This window comes from Phaethon aethereus (assembly GCF_964289735.1).
Source record: "Phaethon aethereus genome assembly, chromosome: 19".
NCBI lineage: Eukaryota > Metazoa > Chordata > Aves > Phaethontiformes > Phaethontidae > Phaethon > Phaethon aethereus.
The window spans coordinates 6,291,018-6,316,388 of NC_138595.1; the positions used below are offsets into that span (position 1 = coordinate 6,291,018).

At 40.3% G+C, this 25,371-nt stretch overlaps 1 protein-coding gene across 1 annotated transcript; it reads left to right on the top strand.

Annotated features, from left to right (window-relative positions):
- Positions 1-2,514: 2,514 nt before the first annotated feature.
- On the top strand, positions 2,515-20,868 carry NCBP3 (nuclear cap binding subunit 3). The gene is made up of 13 exons (XM_082008459.1): positions 2,515-2,682; positions 4,341-4,406; positions 7,687-7,792; positions 8,755-8,880; positions 11,231-11,359; positions 13,663-13,736; positions 14,659-14,767; positions 15,531-15,630; positions 15,958-16,064; positions 17,174-17,459; positions 18,257-18,414; positions 19,597-19,761; positions 20,293-20,868. Exons 1-13 carry the CDS (start codon positions 2,530-2,532, stop codon positions 20,526-20,528), a joined length of 1,815 nt encoding a protein of 604 aa, XP_081864585.1. The 5' UTR covers positions 2,515-2,529; the 3' UTR covers positions 20,529-20,868.
- Positions 20,869-25,371: the final 4,503 nt, after the last annotated feature.

A 25,371-nucleotide genomic window follows, 5' to 3' on the forward strand; every position in this document is an offset into this window, starting at 1 on the left:
CACGCAGTGCTGCTTTTTTCCTCCTTTCTTAGTCCCCACCCTTGTACCCCATCTCTCCCTCTTTTCATCTGAACCACAAAACTACAGGAGTTTTGTGATGGCGGAGGTTTTCATCAGGTTTGGTTTCCTCTGCCGCAAGCAGGTGTGAATTTTGTTGCAAGAGTTCCCTCTTGTGGTCAGGAATGGGGAAATTAATAACACGTCCCTGCCGTAAAACGCTCCTTTTGCTACTTTTATGCTGGAACGACTTCTTGTTCAGTCACTCTCTGGCCTTCATTATTTGTAACAGCCTTTCCTTACTTAGGGCTTCTCCAGATAATGACTGGTAACCTTTTCCAAATACCTTTTTCTTCCCGTATTTAACTCCTGCACTCCTCAGTAGTTTACTACCCTTGACCCATCCATTCTGCACAAAGGCTACAATAAACGTGGAGCCCTTCTGCCCAAACCTCCTTCCTACCCTGGCCTTTCACAGGCAGAGGGATTGCAGCCTGAGATGAATGTGAAAGAAAAACGAAGCTCATGGCATTGGTCTCAAAAGAATAAAACTAAATCAGCTTGTCATTCTGAAGAATTTACTGTTAATAATGAGATTCTGAAAGAAGTAAAATATAAAAAGAATATGCCACTCACCTACCTGGCAGTAAAAGCCCCACCAGCACCCAGGCCTGGTTTTCCTCTCCTGATTTGATTGTGCCTAGCAGTCAACGTAGAGATGATTTTTTCCTAAGGAGCTCTAAAACTTCGTCAACTCATCTAAAGCTCCAGTTAATTGGTAGAAAGTTTCTTGCTGAGTTCAATGAGTGAGTCTTGAAATTGTGCCAAGTGGGGAGTGCTGTAGTATAGCAATGTCCTGTTCTAGGCGACATTCAAGGATGTTAAAACAAAATACGGAAACATCTGGGTTAACTGAAGGTTTCATCTGCTAATGACAGCACTGCCTGGTGTCACGCAATCCTGCCCTAACTGTTACTTTAAAGGGTTAGGCTTTGTAAAACTGGTCTAGATCGCATAGATCAATACTGTCTCCTACTTATAAAATTAAAACTAAAGGAGGAAAAGGTGCATCTTTTGGTTTCTTTTCCCTGTGACCTCAAGAAATAGTGTTTCTGCCATAGAAATGTGTTTCCTCTTGCAATTATTTCACACCTACTGCTGGCAGTAGGTGCCTGTGTCCTGTTTATTACTGATGTTCACCTTGTGTGTGTGTGTGTCCTCTGCCATAACTATTCACACCTGGCTTGGAAGTATCACCTGTGTCGGACGTTCCTGCCAGATGCTGGCTATGTGATGTCACCACCAAATATAGCACTTTTGATGAATGCAAGTGACATTAGCTATTGTGTAAGGACCTCTGCGCAGAGACTGTTAAAAATAAACAAGCTTGGAGTGTGTCATGGGTAGCAAGAAGATATATTAGTCCCACTGGATTATGTGTAAGGGGAGGAGCCTTTCTGTTGGCAGCTGCAAAGTTTCTTTCTGATTAAGTCAAAATTTGCTATTGAGTTTTTCTGGGAAATATTGTCAATTCGGAGGGAAAGTGATGTATCACAGGTGACGGGCTGGGGGGTTTTGGTTTGAAAAGATGCAGAACTGAAGAATGGAGCAGTCTGAGCAGGGTGGAAAGTTCCTGAAGCCGGAGAAATGTTAGGAACTCTTAATGAAATTGCCTGGGTGTGACTGAAAGGGGGATGATAATTCACGGTGACAATGAGATGCAGCTGTGGAGCCTGTCAAGTTGTGGTGTTACACCACTGGTGGGGGAATACTGATGCCAAGGCTGGAGCAAACCCTTGGCTAGAACACGGTTCTAGTCCTTTGTGTGCGAGGAGGACAGAGCTGATTACCAAATTAAGGGAATGAAGAACTTGTCTCATGGGGACAGACAGAACCAGTATCGCTTATTCAGGCCAAGAGGTGGTTGGGCTTCTCTCTCCAAACAGCCTAAACATCTTGAGTGGGAAATCTTGACAAAGAGAGTAACTGAGCGCAAGAATAACACAATACAGACTCAGTGCAGAGAACTTTAAGCTGAAAATTAGCTTTATTTTGTCAGAGAAGTAAAATTCCGGAGGGATCTTCCTATAGTATGGAAGGGAGGGAAAACTCTGAACATTTTAAGAGTTCAGATCACTGTTGTAACAGTCATTGTAGAAAGCAGAGCCTGCTATAACAAGGTCCTGACCTTACAACCCCCCCACCTCCCTCCAGTTCTGTATTTCTACGCACAGCGTGTATTTTGCCCCGGTGACGCGGCCCCAAGCCTCGCGGCGGGGCTAGGGGTGCCTGGGGAAAATGGCGGTGCGGCCCTCACGCTCTCCGTAGCCCTGGAGGACCGGCGGCGTCTCCGCGCTCTCCCCGTGTCTCTATGGCCGTGCTGTGCGCCTGAGCGTATTGGCCCTCAACCGGCACTAACTCCGTGTGGCGCTCTATCCGTCCGAACGGCTCGGTGGTGGTTCTGGGTGGCGGCGCTCTGTGCCGCCGCGGTGCTGTCTCGCTGGCCGGGCGGAGGGCGGGCCTGGCGGAGCGATGGCGGCCGTGCGGGGCCTGCGGATTTCGGTGAAGGCGGAGGCAGCGGCGACAACGGCGGAGCCCCGCGGCCCGGAGCCTGAGCCTATGGAAGTGGAAGACGGCGAGCTGCAGACCATCCCTGTGCGGCGCTCGCTCCGGGAGCTCATTCCGGTAAGGGACATGCGGCGGAGTCACGGGCAGAGAGGGACGAAGGAGGGACCAGCTGCAAGGGGGGGCAGGGTACGTAGGAGGGATTGAGGGTGGCTGGGTGGGGGTCTGCGGGGATCTCTAAGGGTATTTGGGGGTACATTCGTTGGAAAAGGGGTGGCGTGTGGTGTTTGGGGAAAAGTCTTAAGAGGAAGCGGCCAGGATGTACTTGGGGACGAAGGGAATAAAGGAGGTGGTGGAGAAGAGGATTCGGGGTGTAGTGGTGGTCTGTAGAGGAGGCTGTGTTTGGTTTTTTTTTTCTATGAAAAAGGAGGGAACAGAGGGAATATCTAGAGTAGGGAGCAGGGAGGTGATCGTGGGAGAACTGAGTTGGAATGTGGGCTCTGATGACTGGGTTTTGAAGGTTTCCTTTCTATTTTTTTTCTACCCCCTTTTCACGTTTGCGAATTGTTTCTGTACAAATTTTATTAGGATCAGGTTTAATACATAAAAATGGGTCACAATTTTTCTAACCTCCTAAGTAGTCTTTTGCTCTCAAAACTTGTGTGGAAATTACTTCAGAAACTAATCTCTAATTAGCTGATTTACCAACATGCTTGAGCTTCTACCAAATACGTGGCCTAAGAGACAGCACCCTACTGTACTTCCTTGTGCTCCATGAGTCAATCTTAGGCAGTGGGAGTCTTTAACTTAAAAAATAACGCTTATTTTACTTTTCTTTTTAATAGCTTTAAAAATTTGCCAGCTTTAGAGAAACTTTGACACTGTTACTAAGACTGTGTGTACTTTGGTATTTCTAAACTGAGACTGGCCTACTTTCCAGAAAAAGTCCTTTAGCCAAAATAATTGTTGCAGCACAAGTGTGAACAACACATTTATTCCTAGAGAAAGCAGGATGTGTTCTTCCAGCTCCAAACTTTTGCCAGGTGATGGTCATGAGGGTGCCAGAATGAAGGAGTGCCATTTTGACATATGCAAACCATGGAAGGGACAGAATTGTGTCATTGGTCCAGGGTGTGTGTGGTCTTGTGAATCCAGCAGTCCTGGTTGATGGAAATGAAACTTGTAATTTTTTTTCACATCGTTCTCCATTTTTACTCTTTAACAGTAGGGTTGTATCAGAACAGTTAATGCTTCATCTTGTTGGTATTTGGAAGTTGGGTTTGAAATATTGATAGGAATGGAGGTAAAAGTTACTTGTTTAATTGTGGATACGGCTTGAGGCTTTTGAGAGTAGAAGCTGCAAATTGATACTTCAGGAGTCAAATATAACTGTTAAATCTATTAATGTTTTACAAGGGAATTATACCCAAAACCAAAATTGTGGAAATTTTAGTTAGGAAAGGTATTTGATGACTTCCTCTGTATCGCTGAGAAAGTAAGTAAAAACCATGGCAGTGGCAGACATGAAAACTAAATTTTGCCGAAGAAAGAATCCTTATAGTATGGGAAGTTTGGTCCTGTTCATATGCTTTTACCTTCACTGACATCAGTGAGAGTTATTGCTTGTGTACTTGTCCATCAAGGGATGTAGCCTGGAGTAAGGATCAAGGAAAAGAGGGTGTATTTCTGGTAGAAATGGCCTGATTTTTTTTTCAGCATAGCAAGTATGTTGCTTTCAGTGTTCAGTGAGATTTCACCACCATTGTGCTTTGTTTCAGGACACTAGTAGGAGATACGAAAACAAAGCTGGAAGTTTCATTACTGGAATAGATGTAACCTCCAAGGTAATTTCTGTGCCATTGTTCTTCAACATATTTTAATTATTGCTACTGTAAAGGTAGTAAGAAGTACTTACAAAAGTAAGCTTCTGTAAATGCACAGAAGCTTAGCCTCATGTTCAGAGAGCTGGCATTTTTCAACAACTATGGAATTTTCCTTTTGTTGGTTGTGGCCTGTATCGGGACCTGATCTCTCTTGTAAACTGTGAGAATTAGCATTTTTAAGTTACAAAAGTTTGTGTGCCAAAACCTGAAAATGTTTCTATTGAAATTGCCTTGGTACCACTTGATATTGCAAAACAAAGCCCTCTGAGACAAGTCAGCTGAGTTTTTTCTCTTAGGTGAGTGACAGAAGGAAGAAAAGTGCTTGGCAGGAAAATCTGGTTTTATTGCCTTGCATCTTCCAAGGGCATGTTATTGTTTAATTATTTAAGACATAGTTTGAAGAATGTGAACAGCTGTTGCATTTAAATAACTTAAAGTTACATAATTCTGTGGAACTTCAGAAATTAAATCCTACAGCTCATCTCTGTACATTTAATACCAAATTGTCTGTTGTTTCATATTGTACAATTGATCACTATATCTAGTATTTGGTAGTGGAGGAAAAGCATTTAGTCATACACTTTACAGGACTGATACAATTTTACATGTCTGTGGTGGGTTGACCTTGGCTGGACGCCATGTGCCCACCAAAGCTGCTCTGTTGCTCCCCCTCCTCAGCTGGACTGGGAGAAAAAAAATAATGAGAAGCTTGTGGGTCAAGATAAGGTCAGGGAGAGATCAATTACTGTCACAGGCAAAACAGACTCGTCTTGGGGAAATTAATTTAATGCCAATCAAAATCAGAGTAGGATAATGAGAACCAAGACCAAACCTTAAAACACCTTCCCCCCATCCCTCTCTTCTTCCCAGGCTCAACTTCGCTCCCGATTTTCTCTACCTCCTCTCCCTGAGCGACGCGGGGGGATGGGGAATGGGGATTGCGGTCAGTTGCGTTGTCTCTGCCGCTCCTCCCTCCTCAGAGGGAGGACTCACATTCTTCCCCAGCTCCAGCGTGGGGTCCCTCCCACGGGAGACAGTTCTCCACAAACTTCTTCAACGTGAGTCCTTCCCACAGGCTGCAATTCTTCATGAGCTGCTCCAGCCTGGGTCCCTTCCATGGGGTGCAGTCCTTCAGGAACAGACTGCTCCAGCGTGGGTGCCCCACGGGGTCACAAGTCCTGCCAGCACACCTCCAACGTGGGCTCCTCTCTCCACGGGTCCACAGGTCCTGCCAGGAGCCTGCCCCAGCGCAGGTTTCACACAGGGTCACAGCCTCTTTTGGGCATCCCCCTGCTCTGGCATGGGGCCCTCCCCAGGCTGCAGGTGGAGATCTGCTCCAGTATGGAGCTCCATGGCCTGCAGGGGGACAGCTGGCCTCCCCATGTTCTTCATCACAGGCTGCAGGGGAATCTCTGCTCCAGTGCCTGGAGCACCTCTTCCCCCTCTTCCTTCACTGACCTGGGTGTCTGCAGAGTTGTTTTTCACATAGTCTCACTCCTCTCTCGAGCTGCAAAGGCTGCCTGCCTTTTTTTTCCCCTCTTCTTAAATATGTTATCACAGAGGTGCTGCCACCCTTGCTGGTGGGCTTGGCCTTGGCCAGTGGCAGGTCCATCTTGGAGTCAGCTGGCGCTGGCTCTGTCAGACATAGGGGAAGCTTCTAGCAACTTGTCACAAAAGCCACCCCTGCAACCGCCCCGCTGCCAAAACCTTGCCACGCAAACCCAATACAATGTTCTAACAAATGCGAATCCCTACCACAACAGTGTCGTGACAAATGACATGAATTCCCATTTTGTATTACTGAATCTCAGAAGATTGTGCTTATCAAAGAGTACAAAAAGGATTTCAGATGAAGACTGAGCTGAAAAATGAGCTTTTTCACTTCAGTATCTAGCTTGTGTGTATTGTAATTGGATAAAGAATTTGAAGTTCCCCTAGCCAGGGGTAATCTGTCATCTTTTGTTATGTTCTTTAATGATGCAACTCTGAAAAACTTTTAAGAAATGTGGTCAAAGATGTTTGGCAATCTTTAAAAACTAGTAAAAAGCCCGTGTCTATTTGGATATCATTGGTGGCAGGTTTTGCTTAATCACAGTTTGTGTTTCCAAATTAGGTCCAAAAATCTATAATGCTTTTTAATAAATTCTGTACAATAAGCTGCTTCTCAGTCAGTTGCAAAAATTGCAGAAGATCCACATACGCTGTTGCTCATGAGCTACTTAAAGGCAGCTTGAATTGCTAGTCTCTGTAATCAGCACTTCAGCTACTGTTGGTAAATTCACGCTCAGAGAGACAAGTTTACATTTTTGTATATATTTAAAAAAAACAGGGAAAAATTTCTATAATCTTAAAAGATGAATTTTCCATGTGGTGGAAATGCTTGTTTTAAGAGAGTTTTTTTTGAGCACAGCCTCTGTACGTTTGTTAGGAAGGAAAAGATAATGTTACTGTTCCATCATGGAGTCTGAGCATTGTCCAAGGTAGCGTGTTTTCCATGCATCCTGATTCCCATTATGTTGCAGGTCCTACATGTCCCAGTTTTGGCTGGGATAGAGTTAATTCTCTGCCTAGCAGCTGCTATGGTGCTGTATTTTGGATTTAGGATGAGAATATAGTTGTGGCTAAGCAGTGTTTACATTAAGTCCAGGGCTTTTCAACTTCTTATACTGCCCTGCCAGCGAGGAGGCAGGGGGTGCACCAGAAGCAGGGAGGGGACACAGCCAGGACAGCTGACTCAAACTGACCAAAGGGATATTCCATACCATATGATGTCATACTCGTACTCGGCATAGAAACTAGGGGGAAAGCTGGCCAGGCGCCACTGCTCGGGAACTGGCTGGACATCGGTTGGTGAGTGGTGAGCAATTGCATTGTGTATCACTTACTTTGTGTATTCTATTGTTATTGTTATTTTCCCTTCCTTTTCTGTCCTATTAAATCGTCTTTGTCTCAACCCATGAATTTTACCTCCCCCCACCCACCCATCCCGGGTGGTGGGGGTGAGCAAACAACTGTGTGGTGTTTAGCTGCCTGCCAGCTTAAACCACAACACTGCATTAAAGCTGTTGCATCACAGAATTATTTCTACATTCTGAAACTTGCAGGTCTCTTCAGAATTAATAGAATCATTAATATAGACTGTTGCTGTCTGGTAGATTTTATTTTAAATATCTTGTCAGTGCATCTTGTTGGGAATGCTGCTGTGATTCCTGTTTTGACTGCATTGTTTTGCATTTTGCAGGAAGCAATTGAGAAAAAGGAACAAAGAGCAAAACGCTTTCATTTTCGAGCTGAAGTGAATCTCGCCCAAAGGAATGTGGCACTGGATCGGGACATGATGAAGAAAGGTACGAGTTTATCCAACAGTCAAGAAGAAAAGATCCCTTTGTTTACTTCCTCACAGTTCCTTTACTTGATTTATCCTATAATATTTCCTGCATCCCCAGAGTTTTTTCCAGATCATTGCCAAAAGAAATTACTTTGGGTTTTTTTCACCTTTTTGTTTTAATTTCATTACTTCTTAAACTACCTGACAGTTTTACCAACCCTGAAAAGATGACATTTTTGTGTACTTTACTACTTGGTAACGGCACCTAGTGCTACATGACCAAGATTCATCTTCTGGATCACTGCTGCTTTACAAATCTTTAAGTTCTTTGAACAGGTCAGACCTTGAGAGCTGTTTTTATATGAGTGAAGGACTCTGTGTCCCATGCAGGGTGAGATCAGATTCTGTGCTGTATGCTCAGGGAAGCTGGACTGATTGCGCATGTGCTCTTAGATGGCAAGCTGGGCATGTTGGAATATAAGCAGATCAACCGGGAGATGTGTGCACAACAGATTGGTGCTTTTGGCATCCGGTTAGTTCTCAAGGCTGTTTTTTCCAACTGGCAGCTTGGACCCACTAAGCCGTGGCCTATAACAGCTCTCCACCAGATGATACAAGTGGAAGTGCTTTGTGCACATGTCCTGGTCGCAGGCCTCATTAGCATTCTGTCTCTTTAGTACTAAATGGCTGTACTTTGACAGCATTTAAAAAAAAAAATTAAGGCAGTTTGACTGCTATGCAGTGCCTGCATTTACCAGCACTTGTAATGTTACCTCTTTTTAATTCTGAATTTTTTAAAGTTTTGCATTGTGGATTAATAAGTCAAGTTACAGTGTTTCAGAATGGTGTACATCATATGTTGCTTTAATTAGCTTGCCTTTAGATTATTTAAAATCTTTGCTTTATAAACCCATATGTTACTAATATAAAAGTTTGCTCTATAGAAGTTAGTACCAGTTTTGTATCTCTTCCTCTTTATAGCAATTCCTAAAGTGAGACTGGACACAATTTACATTTGTGGGGTGGATGAGATGAGTACGCAGGACATCTTTGCCTATTTCAAAGAGTATCCTCCTGCTCATATTGAGTGGTTGGATGATACATCATGTAAGTAAAATGGAGTCTTCTGTCTGTAATTCGTACTCTTTTTTTTTTAATATTGGTCATAGCTGTACTTCAGGTATCTTAGTGGCTTTCAAAGTCAGTGATCTTTGTCTGTCTCAGTTTCCCTTTCATTTACCTTAGTCAAAAGAGATTTAGAAGGAAAGAATTAATAGCATATGGTGAAAATCAAACCCACTATCTGTTTGAGTATTTATTATTGGAAAGAGGTAGTATAGAATAACTTGCTGGTCTCTAAGTGGACAAAAAAAAGGTCTAAAATTTTGTGCTGCTTACATCTTGACATAAATAGTATACCTGCTCGTCCGTGTTGGAAAAGATGATGTTCTGAGATAAGATTATTGATCTGTGTGCAGTTAGGCAAGTTGGTATGGTTTTGTGCTGCAAAGGAGCAGACTTGTTGCCATATTTATTTAGTGCATTCTCAAGGAGAAATTAGTGGGTGGAAGAAGGTAGCAGCTGAATGTGATTTACATAGATTGGAAAAGGAATGTAAATTCACATTGCAAAGGCTGTTTCGGGGGGTAAGTATGCAGTGAGGTTGCCAGAAAGATAAAAGGTTGTTGACAGTCATGCTTTCTTCAGTCATACTAAAGACTGTACAAGAGCTGTTTGCTACAGTTGGGTGCTGCATCATGGAACTGGAAGGCTCTGAGGTTGTCATGTGGCTAGAAAACCTGTAACTGAAATCATAAGAAGTAGGAGCTGGTGTGGGTTTTCCAATTGTCTTGGGACTGCTGGAAGTGGTTTATTGACAAGCATGGCTAAGACCTGAGAATTAGTAGCGTGGTTCCCTGGAATGACCCTGAAGGAATTATGTGCCAGTGCAAGACAAAAGATACGGTATACTACAAATTGTTGGTAACCTTGAAGTCACTGTGTATGACAGCTTGATAAACTGCCACAAGCTGACAAAAAATTTGAAATGCAGTGAGCCCTGAGTGGACAATTGCAGTAAAGAGCCGCTAGATGAACCTGTGGTGATACATGAGCTAGCAAGTGCACAGCTTAACTCTGTATCTGAGGCTGCATTTCTAATTATCCTTCTTCTGATTATCCCTTTTCTTAAATGTTACATGCATCAATTTAGTGTGGAACCAGAGTGAACTTGCAGTGCAAAAATGCAGGCTTTAGATTCATAATGGTACTTTACTGAGTTATAGTTAAACCCCATCTTTTTAGTGATGAATTTTCATGCTGCATCTGACTTACCACGCCAACTACACTTGGTGAAAATACTAAGAAAAAGCATTGTCTTTTCAGTATAGATATGTATCACAGCATGGGAAAAATTTTAATGTTCCCAACTGAATTACATCTCAAGGTGTTTTAGTGCAAAGGTGAATTTAGACAGTGTTCTGTGTTTCAAACTGATGAACATAAAATGATAAAGGCTTTGAAAATTTGGAGATGTGAAGAGCAGGTAGGCATACATAAATGAAAAGTTATTAGCCAGGCATTGAAGTTAATACCTGGGTGTTCTTCACCTTGTAAATCTTGTCTGTTCAAGTAATTTAAGAGAGAATCTTTTATTTTGGGACGCTGTATAGTTTTCTTGAGATCTGAGTGCACTCTGCTTAACAATAAATGACATTTGTTGCTGTATTTGCACTGAATGCATCTGTGCAGAAACATGTTCAAAACCTGTTTCTAAGCAGTTTTAGCGTGCTCAATTTCAACACCTGTGAAATGCTTTCAATTGGCATAGTAATTTATATTTTAGTACCATCTGCTGATACTTGAGGCATGTATTGAATCATATTGTTAACCTGTGCACACTATAATCTGTGCAAAGTGCCTGAGCAGTCTCTCCTATTTTTCCCTATTTTCCTGCTTTTTGGAAAAGACTAACAGAATTCTGCAGTAAGGTCCAAGGTTCTGTTAAATTGCCAAAGGGGAAGAAAAATCAAGTCATCTTTCTTCTCCCCACCTCACCTCCTTAATTCCATTTGTGTGCTTACACGTTCATGAAATACACTAACCCTGATTCAGTATCCTAATTTTCTGTGCTCAGGAAGTGTTCTCAGGAATGCTCAGGAACCAATATATGTGGTTGTACATTTCACTGATTTTGGTTTTGATCAGTTGTTGTGTGTGTTTTTTTGGTAGTATGATGAAAGTTGTGTGTCCTCCAGCTTATCAGGTGCATTAAAGAATATGCCTTTCCCTGCAAGAAGTATATCTGATTACTTTTTTGTCATATCCCTATATCAAAGTGTTTCTGAGCTTTTGTTAGTCATTTCCCTCCAGTAAGGCAGGGGGAAATCACAGTGTATGTGACTGCTTGATTATACAAACTGCATTTTGTTTTTGTCTGTGTTTATATATGTGATAGGTAATGTGGTCTGGCTTGATGAAGTAACAGCAACACGGGCTCTAATAAATATGAGTTCCTTGCCTGATCAGGAGAAAACAAAAAGCAGAGAAAACAATGAAGAGAAGACAGCTGAAAAAAACAAGAAAGGTAGATTGAAATATGCATATATAGACATCATCTAGTTGAATCAATGAAACTGTAAGCTTGTGCTTGGGTACTGCGTAATCTAAATTACTGAAGGAGCTTCTATCATATAGTTTCAGGTAAATGTATTCTGCCACTTTAAAAAAGGCTTTCATCTTGGAAACCTTTTGAAGAAGCTGCTTCTTAAAAGGTGGGTTGGAGCTAGACCAAAAGCAGTAATTTAGTTGATACTGAACATGTTAGATGCAGGGTCATATTCAGATATGATATTTATTGTGGTACATGTTGCACAGAAATAAGTCTGTGTGATGTCCATACAAAGGCAGTAAAAGGATGGAAAGCGTGGAAAAAGCAAGTGTAAGAAAATACCCTACTTTTGAAATACCACAGTTGATTCCTTTCATGATACACCACCATCCTTTAAGTATATCCTCTCAGTGATGTGACATTGTATCACTTTACCACCGTGTATGATCTCTAAATTTTGCCATTATACTTTCAAGAAAGAAGCACACTGAAAGGTCAGTTATAAAAGAGAAAAGTAGTGAAAGCACATCTTAATGTTGTGATAAATCTGGTATCTTAATGCCTTAATTATAAATTTATTTTACTTTCATGGGTGTAAATTAAAAATAAGGCTTTTGCTACCTTAGGACTGTTTTGCTGTTAGGCTGGTGTGATAAATTGTTGTGATTCAAAGTACTGTACCACACAGTACAAAGCAAAGAGAGATGTTGTATTTATTAACTCTTCCACAGATCTTGCTTAAACACGCTATATGAACAAAATGCAAATATCCAACCTCTCTATTAGATATTTGCAGTGCTACCAAAAGTCTTTCTAGAAAGTTTGGGGTTTAGGGCTTTGTTAAACTTGTGGATCCTTCTAACTCATCCCCTTTTCTTCTTGTTGCTTTTCTCCACAATGCAGTGGCTCCTCAACCATCCATGTGACTTTAATTTTTGGGCAAATGTTGATAATGCTTCAAGTAACACTTGTTACGAAGTTTGTGAGAAATTAGTCACTGTCTTGTTTAAATGGAGCATAAATTATGTATGTAATCTGGTTGGCTACAAATTACATATTACATCATCATTACACCACATCTCAAAATAAAAACCGTCATGTAAATTACTCTTGTTGATCTGGAAAAGTGGGATATCAGATAAAGTACAAACTGTTCAGTTACATCTTAAAGGTGTGAGATGCATACAGATACACTGGAGTAATCTGGTTTGGTTGCATTCCTTTTTTAGATAGGAATTTGAGGGCTATTTAGGGAAGCAAGAGACTAGTCTTTACTCTGAGGAGGTTATCATTTGGGGGGGGAAAAAGTGCTTGAATGCTGTCCCTGATGGAACTTAATTATCCAGATTTTAATTTGGCTCATTTTTTTACCTAAATGTTCTCTTTGGTTTCCGTTTGGTTAATTGTCTTTACTCTTTCTCTCCCCCCCCCCCCCCTTTTTTTTTGAACTTGGGTTTCAGGACCTTTTGGACAGCTACTGCTCTCTATTTTAAGTTTTCAAGTCTATTGTTGGATGAGATTAAGATAAGGGACTCTGAAGTATAAAAGAGGGTTTGGTGTTTTTTTTTTTTTGGTGTTACGTCCATGAAATACTGTGAGATATTTGCAAATTATATTGGTACATATTGATAACTGTCCATATTCATTGCTTTTTTTTTTTTTTTTTGTGAGGACTGTTTGGAAAAAAAAAACCCAAACCCTCTAATATCAATTTTCTCTACTCTGAGATAAAAAGAACCCTGAAAAATCTATGCAAGCATGCAAGCATCTCTCAATTTTCTGGAAGTGTGCGCTCTTCTGTTAGTTATTTCACTTTGAAATTGTCACTGTTTTTTTTTTTCTTCTGCGCTCTCTCAGAAAATTCTAAGCTTTTGAATCTGTTTTACACTGCTAGTATTGGGTATTTGTAGGTACTTGCTGCATTTTACAGGGAGACTGAAGGAAATAGGCTTCTATATGCCTTTTACAGTCTTGGCCTTGCTGATCTCTGTCATACCCTGAAATGCAGTGCAATTTCATTTGCTTCCAAGGAATTAATAATCCATGTGTGCGGCCACAGGCAGTTATCTGCACAGAGGTTGTCTAGTTGATGTTATTCTGCGCTAGCGCATGCTTCAAATTTCTGTAGATATTTACTGTTTTGGTTATTCTAGGCTGCAGAGAAGAAAGGATAACACCTTCAGTTTGACTTCAGAGAACGTAGGTAATAATAATCAAATGTGACTGACACACTAAAATGGAGTTTTGTTTTTTTTTTTCCCAATTATTTTCCTTCTTAGAAAAACAGGAGGAAAGTTCTGATGATGAGACAGAAGAAGGCGAGGTTGAGGATGACAATCCAAGTGATGTTGAGGTCAGTACAGAAGGAAAGTGCAAACACTGTTATGGAAGTTTTGCTCTGACTGGTATAAAGTCTTCATAGCAGTAAAGCTTGAACCATATATATTTGCAATTCACAATTTAATTATCAAAGTAAATTAGATGCAGAAATGACAGGAAGTGCAGATATGCTGTGTGGTGAGAAGAACTATGTAAGAGTGGTTTGGGAAAGTAGATTTTGAAGAGTGCTAGGGTATCCACCATGTTAAGAGCTAGACCTGCTGTTCTTTTCTGCTGAGAGAAGGCAATGAAAGAATGATAATGGAAGGCAACAGCCTTTCAGCAGTGAAGGCAGTGCTTAAAGAGACAAATAGGATTTAGGCTTTCCATAGATATGTGTGGGAATCAGCATATGCATTGATGTTTTGTAAGTAACTTAATCTTCACTGGCTGAATATATAATAGGTGTGATTAGTATTTTCTTCAGGAATGGCTCAGTGAACACTCGTACATCGTGGAAGTCTGAATTTTAGTTTCTATAAAGCAGATATAAGTGAAAACATAAAAAGCTTTTTAGTCATTCTGTGAGGGCATGAGAACCTGTTAGTAAAACCATTTAGATATGAAACAAGCAAAAAAAAAATCAAATAGTTGTTTGTCAGTGTCCAGGTTGTGCTATTTATTTTCTGCATTTCAGTCAGTAGTATAGTGTCATTTGAAAATTATTTGGTTTAATAATCTGAGATAATGTTATGAAGGAAGAGAAGGAAATATTTTAAATCTGTAGGGCAAATTAAAAATTCACATTCATTTGTCAAGAAAAAAATGCAGAGTTCATTTGAACATAAATTGAAAAGTAACTTTCTTAATAATCAGTTGATTGCTTCGCTGTAAGCAATCCATTTTCGTTCAACAGTAATTTTATATGTCCAAAATACCTTTTTTGCCCCCCAAAGTTGGATGCCCTCTCCCAGGTAGAAGAGGATTCTCTCCTGCGTAATGATCTTCGCCCTGCCAATAAACTGGCTAAAGGAAACAAGCTATTCATGAGATTTGCTACGAAAGGTAAATGAACAACTTAACAAACATAATGAATTAATCGCTTGTAGTAGTTTTATTTGCTGACTAATGACTTGAAGTATGTAATTTTTATTTGCAAAATTGTTAGGTTTTTTGCTAATCATTAGGTATTAAAATCTTGCAATAAATTCACATTTAACGTGTGAATTAAATCCAGTTCAAGTTGTATGAAAATTATCATACATAAAAATTTTATCTTGGGCTCAGGGCATTCTTCCCAACACTGTAGAAGAGGGTTTATGATGCTCTTCTCCACAGAGGTAAATTTCATGTTTTCTATAAGTATGAAAATAATCTGAGATGCTTATGAGATATTAGTGGAAATTATTGCGAAGTACAGGTGAGCTATTAAGTGATATTTATGAGTAAAATGAAAATCTGTATAATTTCTGGGCCATGTGGCAAGTGACACATCCATAAAGAAAAGAAAGGTCATGTATAAGGTAAGTATAGCCTCCAGCAGTTAAGTGGGATGTAATGCTCTGTTAAGCTGATATGTAGAAACTCAGTCTCCTTAGAATTAAGTTTCTAGACACAAATAAAACTGTGGTGGTAGGAGAAATTTCAGCAGTGTCAGCAAAATTGTATCCTTCACAAAGGAGATTGAAGTAATGCTGATCTGTAAGGCATATTCAGTCTTACTTTCACTCTCTGTGTTGTTGACTGGATGGTTATTTACTTTTATGCTAGTGTTGTAAGGTATATTCTAGGAGGGAAATATTCCTTTAATTTATGGGGTTTTTTTCAGATGACAAAAAAGAGCTGGGAGCTGCAAGGCGAAGCCAGTATTACATGAAATACGGCAATCCGAATTACGGAGGCATGAAAGGGATTCTTAGCAATTCTTGGTGAGTATTGGATAGAGTAATTGGAATGTTGTGGGTAATTGGACAAGATAGTCTAAACCAGTTTTAATTTGTGGTTTTTCTTTCTATTCACTTTATGTAGATGCTTCTTATGTGTAAATAATGTGTTTGCAATGTGACTGTGATTTGCAAGGGGAGTATTTTCTCATGAAAATAAAGAATGTTTATATTCAAAACAGATCTGTGATGTAGATGTATGCCTACAATTAAAGTGAGTTATAATTACATACGCTTACTCCAGGACTGAATATGGCTCATTCACGATGCCTTTTCTGTGACAGGAATGTCATTCTTTTTATGGTGTTTCAGGAAACGAAGATACCACTCACGTCGAATCCATCGGGATGTGATAAAGAAAAGAACGCTTATTGGGGATGATGTTGGCTTGACTCCTCCTTATAAACATCGTCATTCAGGTAATTGATGCCAGCATGTCGACCCTGTAAATACACAACTGGGGAACGGAGGGCTGGAAGGGACCTTAAACAATGCCTCATGTAATCCCCTGCAGTGCTTGCAAGTGAAGTGCACTTTTTTTTTTTTTTAAAAAAAAAAGCTATAACTGAATCACATTTGAAGAGTTTGCGGGGAACAACTGAAGCATAAATTTCACACTGCTCATTGGCTTACCAAAATAGCTGCTACTTTTTATGTAGTATTTTTCGTTTACAAATTTAGGACATGGGGGCTATACAATCACGGGCAAAAAGAAGAGATAACTTCTTTAAACTTCTTGGCAATTTATTATCCTTGCTATGTCAGTTCTTCCGTTTTATGGAAACACAAGCTGTAGATGTAGAGCAATAAAGATTAGAAAATTCTATTAATTAGGCTTGAATATCTTCACCTACTCTGTAAGGTAGGGGGTGTGCTATAGAAAAATATTTGGTTTAAAAGTCATTGATGTGAGACAAATACAGTGTCAAAGTTTCATATGAGTGGCCTGTTAAAAATACAGCCATGGATGTATCAAATCTCATGGAAGATATTGCATGTTGATAATGTTCTGCTTTCTGAAAAGATGCTTGCATGCTGCTGCTGACTAAATCTTAAGTTGTTGATTTATATTTAAATCAGTGTAAGTATGATACATACCTTTTTTTGGCATTACTGCTTACAGAACTTGAAAGGGCTATTGCAGAGCCAGCAGTTGTCACATTAAGCCCTGCAGGATCATAGGAATTGTTATGCTTAGTTCAGGAAGTATGAACTGCACCTACTACGAGAGGCAGTTGTATTTTATATATTCAGTCCAGCTTTATGCTTGAGCAGGCTTCTGAGATGGTGAACACCATGGACTTCTCTTTTTCCTGTGGCAATTTTCTTCCACTTAGGCTAATCTGTAGGGTAGATTTCACTTGGAATGTTTTGCAAAATATTCTCTCCCTTTAGCCTTAGAGAACTACAAAGACTCATTTGTAGCAGATCATTAGTTAGTGATCTTTTTTTTTTTTTGCCTTGATTTTAAGGTACCTTGTATGAACAATGAACTTCAGTTTATCAGAAACAATTTGTTTTGCTGCAGGCTTAGTAAATGTTCCTGAGGAGCCTATTGAGGAGGAAGAGGAGGAGGAAGAAGATCAGGATATGGATGAAGATGACAGAGTTGTGGTAGAGTACCGTGATGAGCTACAAGCTTTCAAACAGTCCCGAGACCGCAGTGCAGCAAGACGATCGAGTGCTAGTGCATCTGATTCTGATGAAATGGACTATGATCTTGAACTGAAAATGATATCAACACCCTCTCCCAAAAAGAGCATGAAAATGACAATGTATGCAGATGAGGTGGAATCACAACTGAAAAATATTAGGTAAAAGTTTCTTATTCTTTAAGGGTATCAGTGAAAAGGCATTCTAAATTTTAAGTAGTGACAGAGCTGCCAAAGTTTAAAGACAAACTGTTGAAGCTACCTTTTCAATTTTTAACATAATTTTGTAGTAGATATTTTAAAAAGTACAAAATACAGAAAACACCGATACAGGCTTTTAATTACAATTAACATTTTAAAAATACAGCTTCCTTTGCAGAGTACCTTGTTTATTGGTAATAATGAAGCTCAAAGTGGAATCAATAGAAACGTATGGAAGCAAGCACAATTAACTTCTTGCATTTCATAGTTAGGCCAGGGAGAAATAACTCCTTTTTCTTTTTTCCCTTTAACCCTTCCTTTTTTCTCAGAAAGAATAAAAACCTTTAAGTGTTGATGACAAAAAGGAATTTACATTCATTATGGGCATATTAACCAAAATCTACTGTAAATTATTAAAATAACTTTAATCATACTACTGAAGGGACACATGTTATACTTTGTTATAATGTCAAGTCTTTTTAACAGTTTTGAGGTTATCTGCTCTGAATTTTGACCCAGAGGCACAGCTTAAGGAGGCAAACTCGATACTTGCTTTGAAATGGATACTGGGGTATAAATGTCATTATTGCTAGACTTAGCATTCTGACTGGAACACGTGCTCTTCTAAGTAATGTTTTTAGCTCTTTCTCAGTAGGGAAATCCTGATACTACTGTGATGTAATTTTACATAAAAGAAGACTGAAGAACTATATTAGATTTCATTTAAGGGATGTTAAATCTATTATTTTTTATTTTAGGAATTCCATGCGAGCAGATAGCATAGCAACCAGTAACATCAAAAACCGGATTGGTAGTAAAGGATCATCGGAGAAAGTTGCAGATGTAAGACTACTGTTAGAAGAAAAACGTCAGAATAATACTGGGCCACGTCAGCCAAACAGCACTGTAAAGTCAGGTAATTCTAAACTCTTTTATTGTGCAGAATCACAACTGTTTCATTAAAATGGATATATTAATTTCACATCAGTGCTCCACTGCAGCTAACAAATCTGAGGGAATTCTGTTCAGCAGCAGTTTCTGCACTAAGAGGCTGGTTTGGGATTGCTTTGGGAAACAATGAAGTACGTTTGAGTGAGAGTAACATTTCTTTTACGCAGCTTACTTGCCTGTTTCTATTTCCCTGCACTTTGTCCTTTTTCATTTGCTCACTCCTTGAAGCAGAGATTCTGTATGACTCTGAGAAGCATAGCATATGGGGAGTTTACGTACAAAATGAAACATGAAACACTAGCTACTTATGTGAAAGAACATGTATTACATGAATATAGATGTATTTGTCATTTGGCAGGGGTCATTTTTGGGCTTAATTGACTGTTGCTTTTTTGACTCAGATATGTGTAATTCCAGCTACATAGTATCCAGGGGATTATCTGACTGATAAGTGAAAGATAATCCCTTGTATCAATGTAATGTAGAAGTTATGTTAGTGTATTTTACCCCTCCTGCACATTTTGGAGCTCTGACAAGTTGGCACATAAATCTTCTAACTTCCTTTGCTTTTATGTTTTTGTTTGAACCTTCTTTAAGACTATGAATATCTACCTAAACCAGAAAAACTTCAGAATGTAAGATTTGCATCGTGGATTAAGTATCAATATGTTTAGGATTCTTATGTCCTGGTTTCATTTTATTCTGCAAAATATCAAGCAGTATTAGAATTCTAGAGCAAGGTATCTATTTTCTGAAAAGAATTATTGAAGGCATACCAATTTTCATATGATTGTACCTCATGCTGGATACAGACAGGCTGTGCTGCTAAAGCAGAAATGCAGCAAGCCATGGAATACCTTACTTTTTCGATCTTCCGCACAGAGCACAACCTGAAAACATCAAGTGTCAAAGTTATTGCCAAAAAAAAAAAAAGAAAAATTAAATCTGGATAAATTGTATTGCAGACATTGCCAGGACTGAAATCTGAGTATGAAAGACTTAAATAAAATGACTACAGAAAAGATAAAAACAGAGAATCTGTCTAGTTTCAAGTTGTACAAATTGTGAATGAGTGTAAAATTAGCTGGCAGAACTAGAATAAATGCAGCGTGATTTTTGTCATTTTAATCACTGAAAATATCCCTAGATGTGCGGCAAAGACTGGGAAAAAGACCACATTCTCCAGAAATTAAACCTCCGAGTAGTACCTCTGCTCCTCGGCGAGAACCAATATCAGATGTACACAGCCGGTTAGGAATCCCCAAACAAGATGTAAAAGGCCTCTACTCTGATACCAGAGAGAAGAAATCAGGTTAGTTCTATTGAGAAAACGTAATACTGCAATTCCTTTGATTTTAGCGTACAAGAGATTTCAGCGGAATATCATGAAGGATGTTCAGTTGAGTGAAATTAAAGATTAATTCACAAATGTTTGTTGAGAGCTTTGAAATCTAAATACATGTGGGTAGGTTGAGCTGGGTATTTTTATGAGCAATATTTTTATATATCTATGCTGAAAAGTAGAGGACTACTTTAAAACTCAAGTCAATCAAGTCAGGGCATGAAAACAAGTGTAATGAATGCAATGGCACTTCAGACCTGTGTGTAGCATTCTCTGCAAATAGGAAACAGTGAACAAGACTGCACTGAGCCTCCTGTATTTTAATTTCAACTACCACTTCAAAGCATAGTAAGTTCCGTGCCAAACATTAAGGTGAGAGGAGTATGAGGAGTTCAAAGAGATGCAGTGGATTTAAGACTAGGTTCCTCAGACTTCCTCCAGAATTCCTCTTGGTTCTGTCTCTTTTTTTTTTTTTTTAATGTTTGTTTTTCATCTGATTAGGTAATTTATGGACCCGATTAGGGTCTGCTCCGAAGACACAAGAAAAGACTTCAGATAAACCTGAAAACTCTGTAGCATCTCCTGAGGAAGATGATTCAGAGCTCCAGAGGGTTTGGGGTGCTCTCATTAAGGAAAAAGAACAGTCTCGGCAAAAAAAGAGTCGATTGGATAATTTGCCATCTCTACAAATTGAAATCAGCCGAGAAAGCAGTTCTGGATCAGACACTGAATCATGATTGTTTTTACATTCTGATCCTCAAGATTGTGACTCTGCAGTGTGGCAAGATTTCCTTTGCCCAAAAGCTGGACACTGGCAAAGACTCTGCAGTGAAGGTTCCAGAAGTGTCTCTGTTCCTTTTATACAAAAAGAGGTGCACATACCACTTGAAACCTAAAGCAATCACGTTTGTCTGGAGTCTGTGGTTGGCCCTGTGTTATGTAGGGCATTGTCATATGTGTTTATTACAGCAAACCTGTAGTTAATTCTAGCAAAACACTTTTCCCCAAGCTTCGAACTTAAAAGAAGAGGCAGAAATGCTCTGTATTTTTAAAAAGAATTTTTTTGTTCTTGATATTTTTAACATGGAGCCTTTTAACAAAATATTTTACACAGTTCATCCAAAGAACAGGGCATTTCATAATCAACATTATTGCCTTGCCCTTCTGGCTCTTACCAGCACCTTTCCTTTCCTCTTGAAGTAATAACAATAATGCTTCCTGGGTAGGCAGCCAGCAAGGATAAAGCATGAAGGGACTATCATGTTCCCTTCCTCCAAAATACTGAATGTAAATTTAAGTTAAACGTTTCAGTACAGTGAAATTTCACATAGTATCCAAGTAGCATCACTGCTCTCAAGGAATTCTGCTCATTTATTTTGGTGATACTATGTTCTGCCGTAGTAGGGATTGAGATGTTCAAGGCTGCAAAGTTGGATGTTTGAGAATTGTGTAAATTTCCAAGGGTTTAATTTTTTTTGTTGCATGATGAGAAATTATTTCTTTCATTTCATCTGTATTATGTTTTGAAGAAATTAACAATTTAAAAACATACTTTTTTTTTTTATATTTGTGAGAATTTTCCCTGTGGGACACGGTGAAAGCTATAGTGGTGTTTTCCTATGTGGTGTTTAACTATATATATATATATATATATATATATATATATATATAACTGAAAGAGAAAAGGAAAACTATAGGATCACTGTCTCATGTCAATATTTTTAAATGTTCTTACTGTAGACTACACAGTGTGGATGTGCACATGGTTGACTTGTTACGTTCAGCTTTTTTACCCGCGTACCCTCTGTAGGTAGGAAAAAGGTTTGATCAGTGTGCAACTGCAATTTTTTCTTGTTGCCTATGGCATTTATTTCGATTGCCAGTAATTCCAAATAAAGAATAATGCTAGCACATCACATTCTGATAAACAGAACAGGTAGCAAAAACATTGCTTCATTTTGATTGTCTGAAATTTTGTTTGCGTTGTCCTTACTTCCTACATTCTGTCAGTCCAAAATGTCTATGAATATCTCTTCCCTTTTCTGCTTTTTAACAAACAAATGTTTTATCTTTTTTCCCCTATTTTTGTACTAAGTTGAAGTAGGTTTAAGGCCTCACAAAAGCAAGGAATCTGCAACTAACTTTTCCTACTGCTTTATTATGTGTAAGAATAGCAACATGTAAAATTAAAGGTAAAATGAAAGGTACAGTGACTAGAAGGGTAATCTGGGGGTTGACTGGGCTTCAAGCCTTATTATTTCCTTGTTTTGTGACACTCATCCTTGATTTTATATTTAATTATTGAATATATAAATATGTCTCATAAAAGTGTTGTTGAGAGTAAATGACTGCAATGTCTGATCACTGTAATAATTTTAACATGTGCTTTCATTAATATCCCTTCCAAAGCTTCCAAATGGAATCATACCCATAGCATCCCCATTTCTCAAAATCCTGATAAAATTTATTTAACCAGTGTCTTTTTGCCAGTAAACCTTTGTGTTGTATTACTGCTTTGAATCCATTATGACCTTTCCTTTTCCTGAAAGGACATGGTAGATATGAATCCTGCACCTGGTCTACGAAGACAGGCTTCTGCATTGTTGTGAACCATTGCATGTTTTTAAGCTCAGCAACTGGTGGTGCTCTACTGTTAACGTTGCTGATAACCACTGTGTTTCCATGTAAATATGAATAACTTGAGCCTGGTGAAGGACAGACTAACTGGTATGAAGGGCAGAATGGGAGTAGAGAATCTCTTCAACTGATACAAAAGATCTGAACTAATGGCTATGTGAAATCAAGAAGAGCGAGGTAGGCAAAGGCTTGCATTCGAGGAAGAGGAGCCATTAACACCAGTCTTACAGGTAGCCATAAATACACCTTACAAATGCCTCCATGTTAGTCGGGTCTGTTGTGTTTTTGGTTTGGGGGGATGGTTATGTGTGTTAATGAGACCATGGCAGCTTAGCTGCAAGAAAAATAGAGGTTTACTGTTGAAGAGACCTACTGAGAGGGTTGGTTTTTTTGTAATTGAGTGTTTGCCTGGTTTTGCTTTTTGACGATGTACAGAGAAGCCTTGAAAAGTGTTGCTGGTGTCAGGAATTCTAGCTTTGATCTTCCTTAGTTACCTGAACATGATCTGCTGGGTTTTGATAATTACAAATGAGCACTGAATCTTTAGTGAAAGATTTACATTAACCGTGTTGGTGAAAAAGCAATTTGACCTTGAGAGACAATGCATAATTTTGTTGTAAGTCCCCTTCTCTTTGTGATCAGCTGTTTTGCTCTTAGCTAATGTGTTCTTGATCTTTCACTGAACTCCCAGAATTATCATCTTCAAGGAATTTGATGCAGAACTTACTGTTCTAATAACTTATGTGTTTTACTAAAATGAACTTGTGTTGAAAATTGCAAGAAGGAGAAGTTCAACTTTGGCTTTTGCTGGAGGATCTATGCCTCGGAGGAAAAAGCGGTTCTGAATTTTATGTGATTTGTTATAGAACCATGCTAAGTCCTCCTTTGGGGAATTTTTTTCTGTTGTAAAAAAGTATTTTTTTGGTAGATTGTTCATGGGACTGTTAACAGTATGCAAAAGAAATTGTCGTGGGGACTATGGGCTTTGTACCTGCAGTGGTCCTCGGGCAGATTCTGAACATGTGGTGCTGATGGTGAGAATTTAAAGTGAGGGCTTTGGGCTTTCTTTTTTTTTTTAAGATGATGGCTGATATGTTTAACAGGGAAAAGGAAAGCAAAAAACCCCTTATTTTCAGTTCAAGATTACATTATAATGTGAAAATAATGACACTTCTATTTAAACAGCTGTTCTATTCCAAATAAAAGCGGTCTGAAATCTCCTGATGTAACCAGTTTTCCTGAACATACATAACAAAGGACAGTGCTGCTCCTCCTCTTGGTGCAGGGCCTGTGCATGGCCCCCCGGCTGCCCTGAGCGGGGCTTGTGCCTTCCTGGGGGCAAGGTGAGGGTCCCTGCTTCGAGGTGCAGCCTGTTTCAGCCCAGTCTTAATGCCACCACTTTCCTGCTTTCAACCGAGTCGAGGGATGCCTAAAGTTGGGGTCCTACCGATCTAGCGAAGCTGAGAGAATGATGAGCCGGCTCCCTCTCGGGCCCCACTGCAGGAAATGGACGCCCCGGCCCACACCCGCCTTACTAGAGCAGTGGCACGGCCCGCCCTCTCCCCCCCCCCCCTCCAAGCTGCGGGATGGTACGTTCCAAGCCTTTATAAGCGGCAGCCGCGGCACTTTCCGCCTTTTCGTCCTGCGTGCCCGCTAGCGGTAAGGTCGTGTACGCGGGGCTGGGGCTGGGGCTGGGGTCGGCGCTGGTTGGGTGTAATAGAAGGCGGGCGGGGGGGAGGCGGAGGCCTAGCTTGGGGAGCGAGGCTGAGGTGAGCCCCCCCGCCTGTGGCCAATGGTGGCGACCGCTGTGCTTCCCCCACCCCAGGCCCACTCGGGCTGGACCCGACCACTCGAGAGAGCGATGGGGGGAGCCTTTTGGTGAAGCCTAAGTGCCGCGCGCAGGGGAGGGGTGTGGCCTCGGAGCACGTGGCGCCTGACTCCCGTTGTCCCTACAGGCCGGCTATGGCGGCGGACTCCGGCACCGGGCGCTCCCGGCCGCCGGGACATGGCGAGCGGGGCCGGGACTGTGCTGGGGCTGCTGAAACGTCTCTCCGGTAAGTCAGAAGGGGCTCGGTTGAGTTGGGAGGCCTGGGAGCTTGCTGTGTGCGTGAGGCAACGGCAGGCATTGCTGCCTGAGCCGCAGTCGGGGTGGCCGTGCCTTAGGCGAGCTCATGGAGCTTGGAGTGAAAGGCTTGGGAGGCTGAAGCCTGGCCCCGCTCGGTTCCTTCCTCCTCCTCCTCAGGAGCCTCCTGGCTGCTCTCAGGCTAGTCCCTCGCTGCTCGCGGCGTCACGTACTGCTGGGGCAGAGTCCTGTAAGCGCTGTGGAGATGAGGCGTGTGTGGTTAGTGCTTGGCATTCGTATGCCTTCTGTTTCTATTTTTATGGCTCTATTTGTAGCAAACGGGTCAGTCTTTTGCTTCTTCGATGTGCCAGACACTGTGCGATGAACGTTACAATTGCTGTTGTGTGGAATTTCAATTTAAAAAACGCCCTTATGTCGAATGCAGTCTGGGAAGCTGCATAAGGGAGGCTTCAAAGTTTCCCGACTAAAAACAGTTGAGAGCGGTTTGTTGACTACTAAATGCCATCTGATAAAGATTTTCGTAATTCATGATAAAAGCACAAGTATAGATGGAATTACAAGCAGACTGTTCGTGGTGAAGTGGGTTTGGGGAGTTTTTTTCTGCATAAACCTACCTTAGGATTTTCTGAAATTCTAAAATTACTGCAGAAGAATATTGTAGTAATGCTGCTTTTGCTTTTATTTCTACAGCAGAAAGATGCCTTGAAGTAAAGAGTAAGTTAAAGTTTATTTTGTACTAAGCTGCACAAAGTTGTTAAGAAAGTTCTAGGCCTTTACTTGTATGCTAAGCAGTTAAATACAGGACTGTTAATCAAAAATAACCTGTGAATACATCTTAAAGCAAGTTAAATAAATAAAAC